The sequence below is a fragment of the Myzus persicae genome, unplaced genomic scaffold, assembly GCF_001856785.1.
Source record: "Myzus persicae strain clone G006 unplaced genomic scaffold, MPER_G0061.0, whole genome shotgun sequence".
Taxonomy (NCBI): domain Eukaryota; kingdom Metazoa; phylum Arthropoda; class Insecta; order Hemiptera; family Aphididae; genus Myzus; species Myzus persicae.
In genome coordinates, this window is record NW_019103945.1 from 533,640 (window position 1) to 553,034 (window position 19,395).

At 27.0% G+C, this 19,395-nt stretch overlaps 2 protein-coding genes and 1 long non-coding RNA gene across 3 annotated transcripts; 2 read left to right on the forward strand and 1 right to left on the reverse strand.

Annotated features, from left to right (window-relative positions):
- The first annotated feature begins 2,929 nt into the window (after positions 1 to 2,929).
- LOC111036728 lies at positions 2,930 to 5,201 on the forward strand. The gene is made up of 2 exons (XM_022318862.1): positions 2,930 to 4,362; positions 4,423 to 5,201. Exons 1-2 carry the CDS (start codon positions 4,030 to 4,032, stop codon positions 4,555 to 4,557), a joined length of 468 nt encoding a protein of 155 aa, XP_022174554.1. The 5' UTR covers positions 2,930 to 4,029; the 3' UTR covers positions 4,558 to 5,201.
- A 4,176-nt stretch (positions 5,202 to 9,377) lies between these two features.
- LOC111036727 (oxysterol-binding protein-related protein 11) lies at positions 9,378 to 14,971 on the reverse strand. The gene is made up of 5 exons (XM_022318861.1): positions 14,855 to 14,971; positions 14,200 to 14,456; positions 12,545 to 12,742; positions 12,324 to 12,477; positions 9,378 to 10,686 (listed from the first exon to the last, which is right to left on the reverse strand). Exons 2-5 carry the CDS (start codon positions 14,332 to 14,334, stop codon positions 10,481 to 10,483), a joined length of 693 nt encoding a protein of 230 aa, XP_022174553.1. The 5' UTR covers positions 14,335 to 14,456; positions 14,855 to 14,971; the 3' UTR covers positions 9,378 to 10,480.
- A 238-nt stretch (positions 14,972 to 15,209) lies between these two features.
- Positions 15,210 to 19,300, forward strand: LOC111036729. Its single transcript, XR_002604798.1, has 2 exons — positions 15,210 to 15,291; positions 18,380 to 19,300. It is a non-coding gene; the product is annotated as an uncharacterized LOC111036729 (long non-coding RNA).
- The last annotated feature ends 95 nt before the right edge of the window (positions 19,301 to 19,395 follow it).

Consider the following 19,395-nt stretch of genomic DNA (forward strand, 5'->3'; position numbering starts at 1 on the left):
ACATTTTACTTTTAGTAAGCTATTTGTTATAGTTCATTAAATAAAATTATTCAAGATATATAGTAACAATTAAGGTGCTTACAATACTTCGTGGAGAAGCTGATCCTATAGCTAGAGCAACTGGCATTTTAAAAGAAATTTATAGATTTCTTCTTATTATTTTGATAATTCTGATGGAATCTCTATTTGTGGTTATTTATGTGCTTCTACAGAATTTCAAACTTCAAGTATAATTTTACTAGTAGTTATTGATTTGATAAAATGTGCTAGACAAAGCTTAAATGAAATGCAGAGCTATACATTTTAGGTTGAAACATTAGAAAAAGGTAAATTGATTGCTACTAAAAATGGAAATCCTATAAATCATAGATCAAATGAATAGGTCTGTTTCAATAAAAGGCCTGACGACTACTTTATTGAATCATCAATGGGAAATACTTCAAATAACACTCTAAATAGTTCATTGAATGAAGTTGATGAAGCATTAATTTATTCAGCAATTGATAGGCAACTGCTATATTAGTTTAAATATTTAGAATTAGTTATGTTTTGAAATTTTAATTGAAATCATGGCTTCCCAATGTAACTCAGCATTTATTTTACTTTTTTTCTTGCAAATTGACATTATTGCATACATAGTACAAACAAAAGATTAATTTTCAATGCATAACTTGATTCTCCTATACAATTCTTATTTTATTTTAAATACAATTTTCCTTAGCATGGCTATAATGTAATTATTTATTTATTTTATAGATTTATGAATGAACTTGACAAAAGTTTTAATGACACAAACAACAAAATAATTTTAACCTGTACTATATTCATTTCTCCAAATCCTGATTACTTTAATTTCAAAAGTCCCTATCTTCAAGCTTTATTAAATCATTTTGAGTCTGAAATTCTTACTACTAAAAACTTACTTTCCAAAAATAAAAATAATAGCCGTTTGATGGCGTTATGATCTTTTTTTCATATCAATAAAATTGTTGGAAATTCCAAACTCTCTTCAGAGTTTTTTTAAGAGACACTAAAAATTATTTCTCTTTGTATGCCTCTATGGCTCTACCTGTCTTAACTGCTTCTAATGAACCCTTTTTCATTTTTAAAACTTATGAAAACTTGCTTACGACTGATGATCACTTAAATGACTTGCTAGTGATTGCTGTTGAAGGTTATGAAGCTTCACAAGTTGATCTATAGAAAGCTATTGGTATATTTGCTGACAGGAAATGTCTTATGTATCCTTTAAAAGCTTAATTGTTTTTGTTTATTTTTGCTATTATATTTAATTAAGTATATCATATTATGAAATAATATTTTTATTACTTAAATTATTTATTTTTCTTCATTGATATTTGATATATTTTTGTTTAATAAAAGCTTGCTTAATAGATAAAACATATGTTTTAAAATATTATTTTATAAGTATATGCGTCGATTTCAACATAGTTTTATTTATTTAGTTATGGTCTTATGGAGATTGAAAACGATTAACTTGGTCTGTCACACATCTAATATTCTAAACTCCTAGATTGTATGTATGTTGGACAAAAACAGAAAAAACAGCTTCCAATATCCTTAAGGATGAATACAAAAACAAAAAATAATCTATGCATCATACATGCATATACATCATTATCATTAAATTATGTGAATGAGTATTTTTTGTACTATTCTTGCTTGCAAATCTGTTAAATTATCTTTTTTTTTGTGAAAACTACCTTAACAAATAGTGAACAGTCAGAACTGACCACCATTATTTCTTACATGTACTACCTTGTTGTTACTGTTTTGTACCTAAGGGTTTTGAAAAAAATATTTGTTTGTTACACGCTTTGAGAGCGTAGCGGTTATTTTTGTAATATATACCTATTATTTTAACCAAATGAACATCAGACTGATAAAAATTTTGCCCCACTCTAAGAAAAACTGAAATGATGGCCCTGAACGTAAGGCAAATAACATATTACTAAAACTAAATTACTTTTGCAATAACGCTATTGTAACAAAATTACTTTTTAAAATTAATTTCTATGGAACAATTTGATATATTCCTTGTTATTATAATAAGTTATGAATGTAGAAAAAACTAAACAAAAATTATAAATCAATAAAATGTTTTTTACAATTCTGAAAGTGTTGAATAATAAATAATAATCTACAATATTATTAAAGATTTCAGGAGTTAATAGTTATACATTTTGTTCATGTATACCTACAATTAAGTCATCAACAATGTACCTATACATTATACTTACTAAGTACTTATTAATCGTTATGGACTGATTTCGTAATTAATTTTTTTTCTAAGTTACGTTATTAGACGTCCTACTTTTTGAATGAAAAAGTAAAGTTATGTGGTAAAAACAATGTAGGGTATCGCGAATGTAATTTAAATAAAAATATTTAAATGTAATTAGTAACGTAATTTTATTACTTTTCAAAAGTATTATACTTTAAATTCACCACACCTTATTTTCAAAAATCTTCAAACCAATGAAACTGAAATTGAATGGTTCACTATCCTATTTACAAAGGAGGGTTGAAAATATTTTTTTTGAAAAATTCATATGATGAATGACCAAAAACATATAAATATTTTTGCAAAGGGTGGAAAAATTCTCATTGACAATGTGTTGTCTGTTGATTAAAATTCCAATTTTAGGATACGATGATATAAGTATAAGTGAAATTGATTAACTAGGTACCTTTAACAAAAAAAAAATGTTTCCGAAATTAAATTTTTTTGACGTTAGACACATTAACTCACGATGTCTTATGAAATCATTTTCTTATTTTGTTTTAATTCAAAAACTAATAACCATAGACACTTGAAATGTTGAAGTTTGAATTTTTTATACACCATACATTTTTTACAAACATTTTTACTCTTTTTGAGCTATTTACTTATTATTTATATAATATAATACACTATAATATACTATATAGTATATATTATATTATAGCAAAAAACATAACGAAACAATTTCCACATCATAATAAACTTCAAATCATTAACAAAACATTAACTCCTGTACAACTAACCCCTAAAAACTTTATTAAACCATCAATAAAACAACAAGCCAAATTTGTGTATTCAATTTGTGAACCAATAATTAATTATAAAACTTGATATATTAATTGATATGCATAGCTATTGTTTTTACATAATTCCCATAATGTCTACATTTAGTTATATTGACAGTACAGTTGTAACTGAGCTCAACTCACAAAAGACAATTCTAAATTCTGGGTCTTATATCATGTAAATTTATTTAATTGCATCCATTATTCATTAACAGAGCTATTTCCTTCTCATCAACTGTTTATTTTTATTTAATAAGTTAAACTAACATGATATATATTATGAGTCCAGGATAATATTATAGATTTGAGCATTGTTGAGCACAAATATTATACTGGATTTTATTTTAATGAGCAACTGTTTTTATGTAGTTCAATGGATGCTCTTTTACGTGGTACATTAATACTCAATCAACATAAGTAAGACAATATTCACATAACAATATAGATAATAGACTCTTTAACTATATTTCATAATTCATTATATTGTGTCCATGTGTTTATATTATATATGTATATTGTACATTAGTTAATACCTATAGTATAAATCTTTAAATTTTTAACAAAATATATTAGAAATTGCAGGGTATTTGCATAATGCATGCTACTGACATGTTGATGATTACCATTATTAATTGTATGCACTATTAATTGTCACATCATGTGATAGTTTAAAGTAACTTTTAATACATTTCATTCAAACGGTCTACATATACCTAATGTAGTAAAGTATATCTACAATTATTGGTAGGCATTGTAGTATATACACACCAGAAACATAAGGAAATGCAATTTAAGGTTTAATTACACACCTTATTTTAGTAAAAATAATATGTTTTTGGTTACTATGGAAATATTCCAAACAAATTGTAAATTTTGAGTTTTTAAATATATTATACATTTTATATCGGTTTATTTTACAAAAATGTTTATTATATAAACATGTCAAATAATGCTTGTGATGCCAAAAGGCATAAAACAAAAAAATTCAGCTTTAAGAGAAAGCCTAATGATGGGAATCAAACTGAACATGTGGCGAGTGTGAAGGAACTACAGAAACAACCTGAGGCTAGTAAACCAAAACCCTCCACAAATCAGTCACCAGTTTCCAAAAAACCGACACCAGAAACCAAAAAACCGACACCAGACACCAGAAAACCGACACCAGAAACCAGAAAACAAGTATCAGAAACCAGACACTATCCAGAAGATGATGATTTTTGTAAAAACCAAAACGATCAAACTGAAATAACTCAAAATGATAGTGTTGAAATGGTAATAAAAACAATGAAATAAAATAAATAACATAAAATATACGTTCATCTGTCTCGATAGCCTCAAGGATTTGAAAATAAAGCAACGCAAACCAGGATTTGTTGTATTCATAATCATTGCAAAAGAAAACAGCGGAAACGAAACGGAAATTTCATTCAAGACATGTGGTTTTGTTTAACAAAATTATGTAAATAAATAAAAATAATAGTAGGTATTTAAAATTGAATTTTTTCACTCTAACTTTTTACATTTCAATAGGTGCATAAATTAATTATTGATTGAAGGATTCAGTACAGCATATAATTGAATTTCTTACTCTTGTAATATATAATACATAGAATCTGTAGCTATGAAAATGTGCACATCTATATTATTCTATTTATATTAATTTATTGGATTATGTACCTACTACTTAGGTTTGTTGATTGTAAAATTATATTCTTGTATAAAATATGCTTTAGTATCAAAGAATTAATTTTAATTATATATTGAAATGCAGAAAGATTAGAATAAAAAAGCATAAATTTTGCTTAGATTTAAATAAAGATTATTTTGGATGGTGAGAAATTAGTGTTCTCTCTGCAGCATGTTGACATGTAGTTAAGTAGCTATCTAATGATGGTATTAACAAGGCATATAAAATGGTTATGCCGTTATGGAGAATATTGAATTTACGATATATTATTAAAGAAAGTAGTGCTTTTTAATTATTAAATAGGCAGCTCCAAGAAGTGTCGGAGATCGCTCCACTAAAATCATTTAGTTATTTCATGATCCAAAATTAATTGAATCATACATTTAACTCGACCAGTTGAAAGTTGGATGGTATATATTATGTTCGTTCTAATTTCCTACATTAAGTATAATAAACAATGTTATTGAATTTTTATCGTAATGTACAGAGTTAAGTATACCTATTTTAGATTATACATGATTATTAAATATTTAAACTATACCTACACATTTCTATTATATTATTTATTTTTGTACGTCAATAGCAATCAAGGTCACATAATATTGTATCTATTAATATACAAAATGACAAAAAAACTTGTTAAGTTAAAATGGTTAAAAAAAATCAAATGTATAACTAATTAATGTCGTCTTTTCTATGGGTCATGAACCATTTAGTATAAATAAATGAAAATTTTAAAATTAATTGTAAATTAATAAATAAGTGTGATACCTGTTACCTCACATATTGGACCAGTGACAAAAAATACACAACCATGTATACATGTACTATAAAAGTACAGGTTATTTTATGCAGTAACGTAAGGTAGAAATGTAGTTTCTTCTATAGATAATTCAATAATTGTGAGTAATATCAACTAATAGTCAATAAGAAGAAAAATCACAATCATATTTTGGAAATGGTAATTATTTTTATTTACGAAAATAATATAATATTAAAAAAAATGTAAAGTTATGTTTTGAAATTGGTAGCTCTGAAAATAGCTGTTTTCAAATAAATAAGGCTATGCAACATTACAAAAATTAATTTTCATCTTGGCCCCAACGTCTTCCTCATAGACAATGGAAGTAAAGTTATTGAGGAATATATTCTGTAGCTCAAAGATATAATTATATAAATCACATCCGGCGACCGGCATCATTAAATTTCTAAAAGTGGAATGGTTATTAGTAGAATATGCTTTAATAACTTACAGTAAAAAATATTTATCCAATTGTTTTTGATGATGAGCATGAGTATTTATTGAGTAATACAAATCTGACAGGTATGTTTTCCCAGACATTTTGTCATTAAGTACCTTCACACATAAGTAAATGTGTTTACTTCAGAAATATCTGTAATCAACTGTACCTACAATTATTCTTTTGCCAGGGGATGGTTAAACCGAGCTGATCAAAATCATTAATACAATTTCCATCAGGCGAATGCTAAAAGTAATATAAATAAAGCATTTTTTTTTAATGCCCATATGAATTGAATTGGTGTAGGGTTCAAACAATTGCCTTGGAGTGGGTGAAATATACAGAATGGTTCTACGACAATTGAGCGAAAGAAAAAGAGAGAATGTAAATGAGCGAATGAAAAAGAGCGAATAAAAAATGAGTGAATAAAAATATGAGCGAAAAAATATAATATTATAATATAATTTAAATAAATTATTTGCACATACACATAATTATAAAATTAATACATTTAGATTTCTTATTTGTCATACTTATTGAATATAAAATTAATAAATTTATACTTGCAATGAAAAATTATACGTGATACCTTTTAAATATTGAAATCGGAATATTATAATAATCGTCAGCAATATTTTTTAATTTTTCGGCAGAATCATTATATTTTTTTTTTATTGGACGAACAAATGACACTATTAATTTGATATACCTGCATATACACTAAAGTCTGTTGATTTTGAAGGGCTTTTATGAACTTCCAAATTGTTGGATTACACGACCCTAATAGACAATTGAAGCCTCTATAAAGTATAAACTCAACATAGGTACGACGACAATGACTCAGATAAGACAAATGATCATAAACGTAATCTTATCGAATCGTTATAGCGGACTTTTCGAATCCTAAAATATTTCACTGTAGTTTCACATAGTTAGTAGTGTTAGTACACACGTATATTTTTTCGCTCTATATGCTTTCGCTCATATTTTTATTAGCTCATTTTGTATTCGCTATTTTTCATTCGCTCATTTACGTTCGCTCTTTTTCTTTCGCTCTATTGTCGGGATACCATACAGAATACATTTTCCAGATAATATTGATTTACCCTATCAGTGTAGAATACATGATTTTTATGTTTGGATGCTACTAATGAGTTTCATAACATTTTCAAGCCAGATATAGAGGTCAACTATCCATTGATAAAATTCATACACTTGGCTTCATCTGACCCATTATATTTATGAATCACCAGTAAGTTTTTAAACACATCTTCTATTTTATTCGAGTGATTTATTTGAGCTGCCGTATTTTTTAAAGGCTCATTGTATTCCTTTCTTTTAGGTATCTTGGGAGAATTGATATGTCAAATGACTAGTACATATCATTGAAAAAAATCTATTGTAAATTGGGCACAAGGCGGTAAAATAACAGATACTAAAACAACTGACTTACCAACAGCAACAGTGCCACTAAATAGTGGTAGGTAGCTAAATAGACTCTCATTTACTCAAAACGCCTAGGTCTTAATGTAAGTTAATTTTGGTGAATCGGAGATTACATTTGGAGTCATAATTGTAAAAAGCATTAAGATGGTCTTTAGTAACACAGTGAATGGTGAAAATAAAATTATAGACCTACTCCAGACAGGTATGAAAACTAATAAGTAATAACATACCAAGTAAGTATTAAATTACAAATTGTGCAATTTCAAAATAATAACTTTACTTTTCTTAAAATTATTTTGGCTTTTTAAAAGGTTTGTTAATAAAATAATAAGTAATGCACATTGTTATGTTAATAAACATGTAATATGTATTCATGATATATTAATATCATAAAACTGATCTTTTTACATATATTTTATAGGTAGGCAAAATTATTATTAAAACAAAAAGATTTGATGTAGCCACGTAGATATTTGAATACGAAACAATTAATTTATAAAATAAGAATAAGCCATACAGATATTACAGATGTAAAAGTTGTAAAATCAAAATGTTAAAATTCCAAAAGCATATTCTATAAAAATCAATAAGATCGAAAAACAATCTTCTTAATTATTATTATATTTTAAGAATGTACTTAATATTCTAGTAGCATACATAGGTTATTTAACCTACTTAACGTCTTAGGGACCTACTACATATTTATTCATATGGTATATTGTGATTTAACACAGGATTAAAGTACCTAATTCTAATCAAGTGATTTAAATACATAAACAATAATCAAAGACATGTATTATAATATAATTAGTATAATTTTATTATATTATTCATAGCCAGACTTGTGAATTTAAATTGTATTAAGACTAACTATCAGAATTTTTTTAGGAAGGGGCTTATAGATTCATTAGGAAATGTCTGAAAAATTCCGTGAACAGTGTTATATATACGCTATGACAGAAACATGAACTACAATATGTATGTAAATATTCATATAATTATAAATAAGTTTTTAGATTAGAGTGAAAACTTAAATTTATTTTTCTGAGGAATTAAATATTTACTAATAGAATTCAACTGTCACCACATTACATGCAATTATTCAGATTAATGAGTTATGACCAACAGTGCTTGAATTGGGAAAAAATTAGGAGGATGCAAAAGTATAAAAACAAATGTGCGTTTCTGAATACTTAAATATCTTTTTGATTTGGATATAATGAAAAGGCATGTACATAAATATTTTTTAAATAAAAAAGGACCTGTCCTCCTCCCCACAGTTCAAGCACTACTAACAAATATATGTGATATTCATTCGTAACAATATTCCACAATTATATAAATCAAATTTGTTACTTATAACTTTATAAGTGAACATTGCCTGGTTAATTTAGTCCAGCCCAAGCAATTTTAACCACAAAAACAAACTTATTATTATAAGTGCAGTTTTTTTTTGTTTAATTTATTATTACTAGTTATTTTATACATATCTGAATGTATATGCATATTTTATATATGTAGATGGAAAAACAAAAAAATAAATCAATATAATATTAATTGTAATTAATTTAATTATCACCTAATTATTATACTAGTAATATTTTAAAACAATTTATTATAATATCGATGATCAATAAACTGCTTGCACACAGTTTTGCAAAACAATTAAATGCAAGTGTCGGAAAACAGATAAAATCTTTATAATATAATAATGAAATATAATAAATTATTTATTTTGTATATTCTGATTTTCATATTAGGTATATAATTATCATTGTTTTAAAATATTCAGAGTTTAATACATAAGTAATTTTTTTTCCATGAACATCATTTATTATTGGTAATAATTCTTTTAATATAAATAATTTTTTTGGGTCTGCCATTCAAATTGACTGGGCAGTGTGTACATTGTTTAGTACATACACGCAAAGTCTCCACAGTGCCAGGTTAAAGACTTAAAGCAGAAATCAAAATTTTAATTATCATGTTCATTGCATTGTAAATATTCATCTGTTTTTGTTTGAAAAACCTTTGCAAATTTAGTGACTTCACTTCAGGCCATATTTTCTTAACATCAAAATTTACACTACGGTATAACAACTGATTTATACATTAATCATATGATACATTTTTATTTTTTTATTTATATTAACCAATATTTGTGATCAGAATATTTCAGTTCTTACTATTTAATAATTAATACATTGTGATTTCAGTGTTCCCATAAAAATGATAAAAATTGTTATACTAATCCTAAATTTGTTATCAATAAAATTATGTGATATATAAATAGTTGATAAATTCTCAAAAAACCCTTAGTTTCACACAAAAAAAAAAAAAAAAACATCATTATTAAATCAATAAGTAACTTCTATGGAGGGATTAAATGATAATATAAATAAATGGATGATTTAACTAAATAATATAATGACAAACACTAAAAGTAATAGTTCCACTGAAAGTATAAAAACATTATAGCTTAGGATCATACAGTAAAATAGTCTACATAATATACATTTTTAGTATGAAAAACTGGAATGTAATGTACAAAATGAACCGCTCGGTCAAGTCCAGCTTAATAATTCTTAATAATATATTATCAACATATAGTTATATTTATTTAAACCATAGGCCTTCTAGTTTTGATTCATTTTATTGAGATTTCAGTAACTATACTCTATTCTATTTAAGAATGAACCTGATGGTTATGTGTTCTGTGATAGGCCGACAGTCATTATTTTAGTCAGTGGAGTGGTTCGTTCTTAAATATAATAGATTATAGACTATTATACCCCCTGTCTCTAGAATTAAAAAAACTTACGACAAATTTGTGAACGATTAAAATTGAAAACAATAATACAATTTAGGTACATAAAAATAAAAAAAATATCCATAAACAACAATACATTTTTAAAAATTCAATACAAATAACTATTATAAATATAATCAATGGAATATACATAAATCACGGTATAAAGTTAAGAGAGAAACATGATGTTAATTTATTACTTATTAGTTAAGTACTTGTTGTATGTGCTTTTCTTTTTGAATGTGTAGTTGAGGAAGACTGTTTTGAATTCAAAAATGAATAAGTTCGAATGATTGGTTGTTCTATGCTCGAATGTTGTAGAATCTTATAACAGTTTTCTAATGCGCACATCATTGACTGTGATGTTGCTTTTATTATTAACAAGTCTGGATCAGTATTCCTTAAACGTGGACCTACAGTTTAAAATAAGATCATATTATTATTATTTAGTAATAAAAACAAATTTATTTAAAATTTAAAATACTAGCATGACTTACTAAATTATTATAAATATCAAATATATTTCTATATTATAACTTTAGATAATATTGTATTAAATCATGAAAATGGACAATGTACAAAGAATAAAATATATATAGTTTTGTGATAGTTGGATAGAAATATTTCAATAGCACACATAATAATCTAAATCTATGGAAGTTACAATTATAGTTACAGTTGTGTTACATGGTCATTCTTCGCAAAAACAAAAGTACCAATGACAATACAAGGATTTATTTTCTATTTTTCTTGTTTATTTGTATAGTTGTATTCACTAGAACCCCTAATGTATGCCCAGATGAATATCATATCAAATTTTCATTCAGTAGTAACCATTTTATGTTGTTATTTTTAATGTTAAAATAAATTGAAATTTTTTACACTTTTAAGAGTATCAATATTATTTGTGTTCTTTCATCAGGTTTTTCTGATATTTAATTTTTAAGCTTTTACTCAAAAAATGTGAAGTTTAAAATGCTAAAAACTTATTTTAAAATAACAAAAATATTCAATTAAATACAGACAATATTCTTAAATTTTATAATAAATATAAATCTATAGAAATATTAAGGGTTATTTTATCATTAAAATTTCAGTCAGTTAAAAGTACAGTAGAATACCAATTTACTCAATCCACAACAATATTTGTGATCGGCCACTAAGTAAGTGTATTTTTTTTCATTAATATTATAATTACAACTTCATATCAATGTTTTGTATAATACTCTAGCAGCGCAGGAAAGATTTTATTCCTATTTACATTTAGAATAATTTTAAGAGTGTCACCCGATTGCAGCTCATAATGACCTTTTATACTTTTCATAGCCCAATTGCAAACAATGTAAATAAGGAAAACTGTTTTCAGTGGTTAAATCTAAATAAATATTTTGATTGCGTCTTATGTATTTTGATTTAAATATAATGTAGGACATTCACAAGTACAGACTTTAACAACACTTGGCACAAATGGTGCTTTCTAATTTATTACAGTTAAGAAAGCTGATGAACTGCAAGATTGCAAAGGTTGTTCAAATATTTTATGAATTTTTATTTTAATAGACGCTTTTTATGATAACGCTTATGATTTTTCACTTGAAATCTGGGCTTTTAATAGTTCTAATATGTACTTAACAACTAATGCTGAGTACTCAAAGCTTTACAACACATTTTAATAGTTAATTAAAATTGGTGCATCAAGTATTACGAAATGCACTTGTTTTAAAAATTAAAATTATTTTCAATTAAAATAATATAATAGTTATTAATAATTATAAACATTAGGTAACATTAGGTAATACATTGATTATTTGTTACATCAAAAAACACATTTTTAAATCAACTTTAAGTATGAATAGAAAATTATTTGATGTTGTACATATTATCTAAGAAAAAAATATGTGTTAAATTTTTTTTTAGATCTATTTTTAATACATTTTACAACAAACAATGAATTTCATTAATAGCTACCAATATTTTACTCTATGATAATGATTATATCTAGACATATCTATAAAAATTTATACATTAAATTTTAACTGCAACAACTAACCTTGAGATGGTAACTTCTCTATGATACGAGCCATGTCAATAAAATTGTTTTCAGCCTGAGATAAATATTGTCGTGCATTGGCCAATGATCTTTTAACACCACTTGGGCAAAAATCATACACATAATTTGTTCTTGAAAATTTTTGTACATTTTTCTATAAATAGGAATGAAGTTATTGAGTTGATTTAAACATTTATTATTAAAGTTAATTTAATATATACTTGGGAATGATACTCTGCAGCAGCTCTCAAACGATTCACCCAGTCTTGTCTAGCTCGTGCATCAACAGCTCTTAGCTTATAACATTCACCATTCCAAGAGTTCACAGAAAATGTATTTGAATCCTCATCACTTGGAGATACGACAGCAGATTCCAAAAAAATAAATCCTCGTGGTTGTTGCTTTGTATCATTTTCACTCTGCACAATAAAACAATATAATTTTTAATAATAGTGGTAATAGAAAGGTAGTTATAGTTTGTATTAGTAATATAATCGATAATAATAATATAAATGGTAACAGCAATTAGTTTTCTATTACCTACATTGTATTTTTTTAAATTTCTATAGGTTGAATTTTCGTTTGTTTGGCTGTATTAATAAAACTATTCAATTGTTTTACAGCAAATTAGTTATCACATAACATCAATATTAATATGAAATATAAAATAATATATTTTATTTGAAGAAAATTCATTTTAATATTATTATTCAATTTAAATAATAACTTATAAGAATGTTGGCCTCGTCCTTCAAAACAACATTTAAATTCTAAGTAAAAATAAAAATGTATAGGCACACAATTTTTGAGTTTTTAACTGTTATATTTTATTAAACATTTATATAGATGAGTAAATGCTTTACTGTGGGTGATGTGTGACTAAAAATTATTTTATATTAAAAACTGTATAGACCAATATAAAAATATACATAGTTATATTTGTATGGCTTAATAGTAAATTAATATTATACAAACAATATCAACGATAACAAATAGTTTAAATTGATTTTTATAAATTATATTATATAATATTAATAATTTTACTTAGTTATACACTTATATATACCATAACCACCACGCTTTCTGAAACAAGTTTTAAATTTAATTTACCAAATTAGGTTCTGAGTGACATTTAAAATTTAAAATCCATAATGAATAATCATGCCTAGAATTGTAATTGCTTCTTACATTTAGTCTTGTACTTAATGTTAATCAAACGTATTAATGACTACCTAGGTATATTGGTATTAATTTTTTTTATCACCTATTGGAATTTTTAGAAGTACCTATTTGTCTATTAAACAATTGAATAACTCTAAATTGAATAGACATAGTTTTTGTTTGAATTTTATATTGATACAAACAATTTTAAAATTACTAACAATAGAAATACCTAGTTTAGTTTATTATTTATCAACGATTTGTCACCAATCACAGGCCAACAATCTCTAAATCATGTTTAAGATGTGCCATTAGTCATTAGTCAACTATTGATTCATTAAATATTTAATGAACGTTTATGCAACACAACATACCATAAATAATTCATAAAGTAAATCATAGTTTTTCACTAAACTACATGATTTCAAAACTGAGTAAATGTGCATAAGTGACTTAATAATATTAAATTGAATTGTAAGAAAAAACAAATGTTGTTAAATTTCAATAGCAATACATTTAGATGGATAATTGACTGCAATACAATATTAGGGCATTCAGCTTCATGAAATGTTTTTAAAGCTATTGATCAAAGAAGTGTAAGAATCTAAGTCTAAGATTTGGAGAGATAGAAATGTAGATAGGAAACTATGTATTTAAGTATACCACCATCAAAAGTATTAATATATTACATAATATGTACGCCTATGTAGCTTACCAAAAAATAGCTTAGAGTTCCTTCTCTTGGGTCCACTATAAACCACCTGTGTTGCCAGCCTTTGACCACGTTTGTGTACTTGTATAGTTGTCCTTCTTGAATTTGTGACAAAAACTCGATGCCGCCAGTGTCCATGACGTACGATAGCCGTTACCTTATACACTCGCCGTGTACGATCGGGCAATATAATGAACGAGGACTGGCCGATTTTAATTGCGGGGAATGTGAGAATGTGAACTTATAGACAACTATAACGTCTATAAAACAATGTTAATATTATGATTACCAATAATTATTTGTTCGCAGCGACTCATAAAGAAAGACGGGCGTGGTGGGGGGCAACAGTGACTTTCAATATTGTGGGAGGTATTTCGTTATTAATTTTTAAAAATTAAATCGCCCAACTGAAAGCTATGATAATTGTTGTATTTGACTATTAATTAATATTATAGTGCCGTCAGTGCTGTGTTACTTTAGTTACGTCTCGTTATCGCTAATCCAGAATTTCAGACATCCGACGCCCGATTTCTGATCGTGAGCAGCTGCGGTACGAAATATTGTAGACGCTTAAACGATAACAACGATAACAAAAAATTGTATGGCCGTTATCGGCAGTCGTCGTACAAAAAACAAAATTATGCTGATAACAACGTACATCGTACTTACGTCCGTCCTTTTGGTCTGTGATTTTTACTTTCTACTTTTCTAGTGACCTACAGCGAGGGGTCTTACGACGTACAAGACGTGCGTTCGGTTGACGAAAAATTCGGTTTAAAACACTGAAAAAAGACGAGCCCGACGAGTGACAGCCGACAGGGTCACAAGCGCGTCTACGGTGGCAGCCTAGTGTGACTAGCCTGCCCGTGCAATTTTCTTGAGGCGCTGGTCGACTGAGTCTCAAGTAGTTAAATCGGATGGGTTGCAGCAGTTGTTTAAAAAAAAGTAGAAATTCTTTTGTGCATCATTATAATTAGGTGCCATTTACCTTTAAAGATTTGTTCCTAAATTCAGAAAACCCATACTGTAAAGACTAGATTTGGGACTAAAGACAAACAACGTTACGGTTCTCATAATATATTATTGGATATTATTGTAAGTAATGTTGGCTGTAGATGAATAATATTTCTGAAGTCAAATTTAAGCATTAATGGAAGGTACTGCAAATACTTACTGTAAATTATTAATTGTAAATAAATTAGATTTTTTTTTTAAATTGTATAAATACTTCATTAGGAGCACATTTGGGTATATGTAATTTTTTTTAGGTTCATGAAAAGTGCTGGTTATTAAAGCTAGGTTACCGTTGCGAATGAAGTCTAATCACACCTGTGGACAGGGTACATAGTGTACAATTACTCCAAATGATGGTCGACCCCGTTTGACAAAACAAACTATACAAATTAATAATTGATAACATACCTGCCACTTTTTGAGAAATTATTCATATTTTCAGTGAACTACTCCAACTCAGCTGGTCCTTTTTGATAGTAAAACTAAGTATTTGTTGTTTTGGATCATTTGCAACTTTCATTTACACTCATTTAGCTTTGTGCTTTTGATATTAAGTTTTCATGTTTTTTCAAAAACTGGATACTTTAAAGTAATAACATTATTTGCTTACAGAGTAGTACCATAAATGAAAAAAATATAGTGAACTTACCAATCCATTGGGGTCTTAAATAAATAATCAGGGCCTTGGCCCTTGGGTGAAAGATTTGGGGGTGCCTAGGAATTCCTAGTGCGCATGCCAATGGTTTTTTTTGATTATGTAGGTAGCTATTAGTGATTTAGAATTTCTAAATTACTTTCCAAAATAAGCATTTTGAACATTTTTTGAAAATCGTAATAATGTAATGAATGATAATTAGGTACCATGATAGTTATGAAACCTTCTATTACCTGACATTCTGAATTTTGACTTAAGACATTTTTTCTAAGTTTTAACCTGTCTGAATCTGGTCTGATGTCGGAAGCAGAGTTTAATAATTCTTTGTTGAGTATAGGACTTTCAGCCAACATGAATACCTATAATATAATATGTTTATAAAGTGGTTATAATTTAATCATTAGAAGAATAAAATATAATTTTTTGATACCAAAAACCTGATTAGGTTAACCTGAACAGGTTCTGCAACTTATAATTACTATCTTAGTCAAAATAATATTAATATTTAATATTAAACAATACTTTCTAGCTTTAACTCACTCAAAAGTCATGCTGTATGCGCTTTACTGTTGATATTAAGAATGCAGTGGGTAAGCACTATACGGATGATATTATAATCAATGCATTATGTGCTTTACCAATATAAAAAAAAATATAATAATAATAATAGTTTAACTTGTTTTTTAAATGAGTATATAAAAATAATTTAGATTTAAAAACATATTATAATATATCCACGTGACTTTATTTTTTTAAATTCGGTTATTTATGAATTTATGTATTTAGGTAGGTCATTAAATCCTTATAAATAATTTTTATTTTATTAAATCCCATGTCACTTGAAAATTCTGAAAACATTTATATCCTACACATAGTAATGAATTTATATATTATTATTGACTATAATCCTGGACATATAAAAACAAATTAAATTAAGTTATTTAGGTACTTTATACTTAGTATTGTTTGGAAACCTTTCTTTTTATAGCGTAACAATTTCCTTTCATATCCTAATTCTCTTTTACATAATACTTCATGTCACTAACACACTTATAAAAACTTGCATTTGCTTTTTCATTGTTGGCAATAGATTTCCAATAGATTTTTTTAAATTAAAAACTCAGTTACTGAGTCTGGTTAAATTTATTGAATACAATTATTTCGTAAATTTTAGTTAGAAATTTATCATTCAAAATACCTATGTAAAGTGAAACTGAGGTATAAAAACCACATATTCCTGCCACTGTCAGTGGCGTCCACAGATATTGTCAATGAAAGGGGGGGAGGGGGGTTTCATTAAAAATTATGGTTATATATCAAAGTATTTTTTTAATGTTACCAATTCATTTTTATATAACTAAATGTTGTGTAGCAAAATAATATCTATGTAGGATTTATAATTTTTAACCTTGTGGTCATTGACATATTTCACATTATAATAACCTTTGTGCATCATATATCAATGAATCTGAAAATAAAGATGAAAAATTTAAAATGTACAAGTGTCTGAAACCATAAGTTGATTTTGCCTCAATAATAATTTGTTATTCTTCATGTATAGTTGATAGTCATGCATTTTAATTTAACATAATGTAATATAGCAAAACCGAAATAAATAGATTGTATTCAAAACTATTTTTTCATTATTATTTATTAAAATATATTCCATCTTTTACAAAATAAAAACAATAAGTAATAAGTAAGGATAACAAGAAAAGTTTGTACAAAACGACATGAATCCCGTGAAGCGGAGACCATTCATTAACAGAACCCCAAAAGACTTTTTTCCCTATTTTAAGAGGTCTCTACTCGATTTCATTTTAGTCGGTGAAGAATTTGTGGTACCTAATGTGAGAGTTTATCTATTTCTGTTATTATATCTTGTATGTGATTGAAAACTCAGTCGGTGGGACCGGGACCAATATTTATTTGCACGGAGTGCTATATAACGCCTTCTAGTTTTTGGGTAGGCAATCCAAAAAACTGGCTGACCAACGGAGCGTAGGCAAACTCTTTCACAACACCAGAGAAAGGATATACATATACTATAGGTACCCATAGGCCTTATTCATAGACGGTGATGCCACTTGCGACCAAAAACAAATTTACTAGATTTCGATTTAATATACCCTTATTATTATTCTTTTTCTGGCAGTGAATAAAACACGTTTTTGTCTGGGTACCTCGAAAAGCACTTATTTATGAACGGGTTTTTATACAGCAGTGCGTAGGCGTTCAACACCCATGATATTATATTGTTTCCTTCTATCACCAAAGGCGTCAGGAAGTCGCATACATTCAGCCGGTTGATCCACCTGAGCGTCACAAACCTCTCCTTTGTTGTCTGTGTATAGTTATAGTATTTAATGTAATGAAGGCGCATTATGGTGACAATATCATATTAATGTACACGGATACAGGAATATTTTGAATTACTAAATTAATTTTACTATTATTATCTTATTATATGAATAAGATAATAATATATTTTATATATATATTTTTGTTTCTCAGATTCGTTAATAAACTATATACTGACTGAGGACATGTATAAAGACTTGGCTGTTAATTCAAACTTGCTGGACCGGATGGATAAATCAGACCTTCCGTGTTTCATGAGGGCGGGGAAGACGATTCCTGGGTTGTTTTCCGACGAGGCAAAAGGACAACCAATTACGGAGTTTATCGCCCTTCGAGCAAAGTGTTACTCTTACATTTTGAGCTAAAAGGAGAAAATAAAGGCTAAAGGCGTCCGAGGGCATGTGGTTTTAAATCATACGACTTTCAAAAATCATTTGGGTTGCCTTTTCGCCGATGACGAAAAAGATAAAACTATAAACTATATACTAACGAAAATGTATCCATTCACATTCAACCATGAGATCGAACAAACAAATCCGAACAATTTTGTTTCAACCTACAAGATGATAAGCGGATAGCACAGACCGATAAAATACATACTTACGCTCATGGACACTTTAAAGTCGTTTGCTAATTGTATTTAAAAAAAAAAAACTATACACAATACACATAAATATTAAGTGTACATGTTTGTGAATTATATTTAATTTTATAAATTGTTTAGGTTAATTTATTTGTAATTTGTGAAATATCTTTGTAGATATTAAATTGCTTAAGCAATGAAGTCTCTTACCTTAATTTAAATCTCTTTATTATTATTATTGATATATTATTTTCATTTCCCCACATGTGCAATTCTCTACACTTTAAACTCTGAATTAACATACAGTATAAAGGCACATGTATGCTAGAACAGTAGCAGTATACTCTCATGGCATCCTACTATATAATATTGTAATTTTTGTTTGAATTAACATTAACTTACCAGTTACCATGGAATTCTGAGATGTGTACTGTTTATAGAAACTATAAAAAAAAAATATGTGTATATAAGACTCCTAATTTTGTGAAAACTGAGAACATTTTATTTATTGTTTCAATAAAAAATTAATTAACGTTAATCATATTATTATTACTCAGATATCTAATTTTTTATAACGTTTTACATA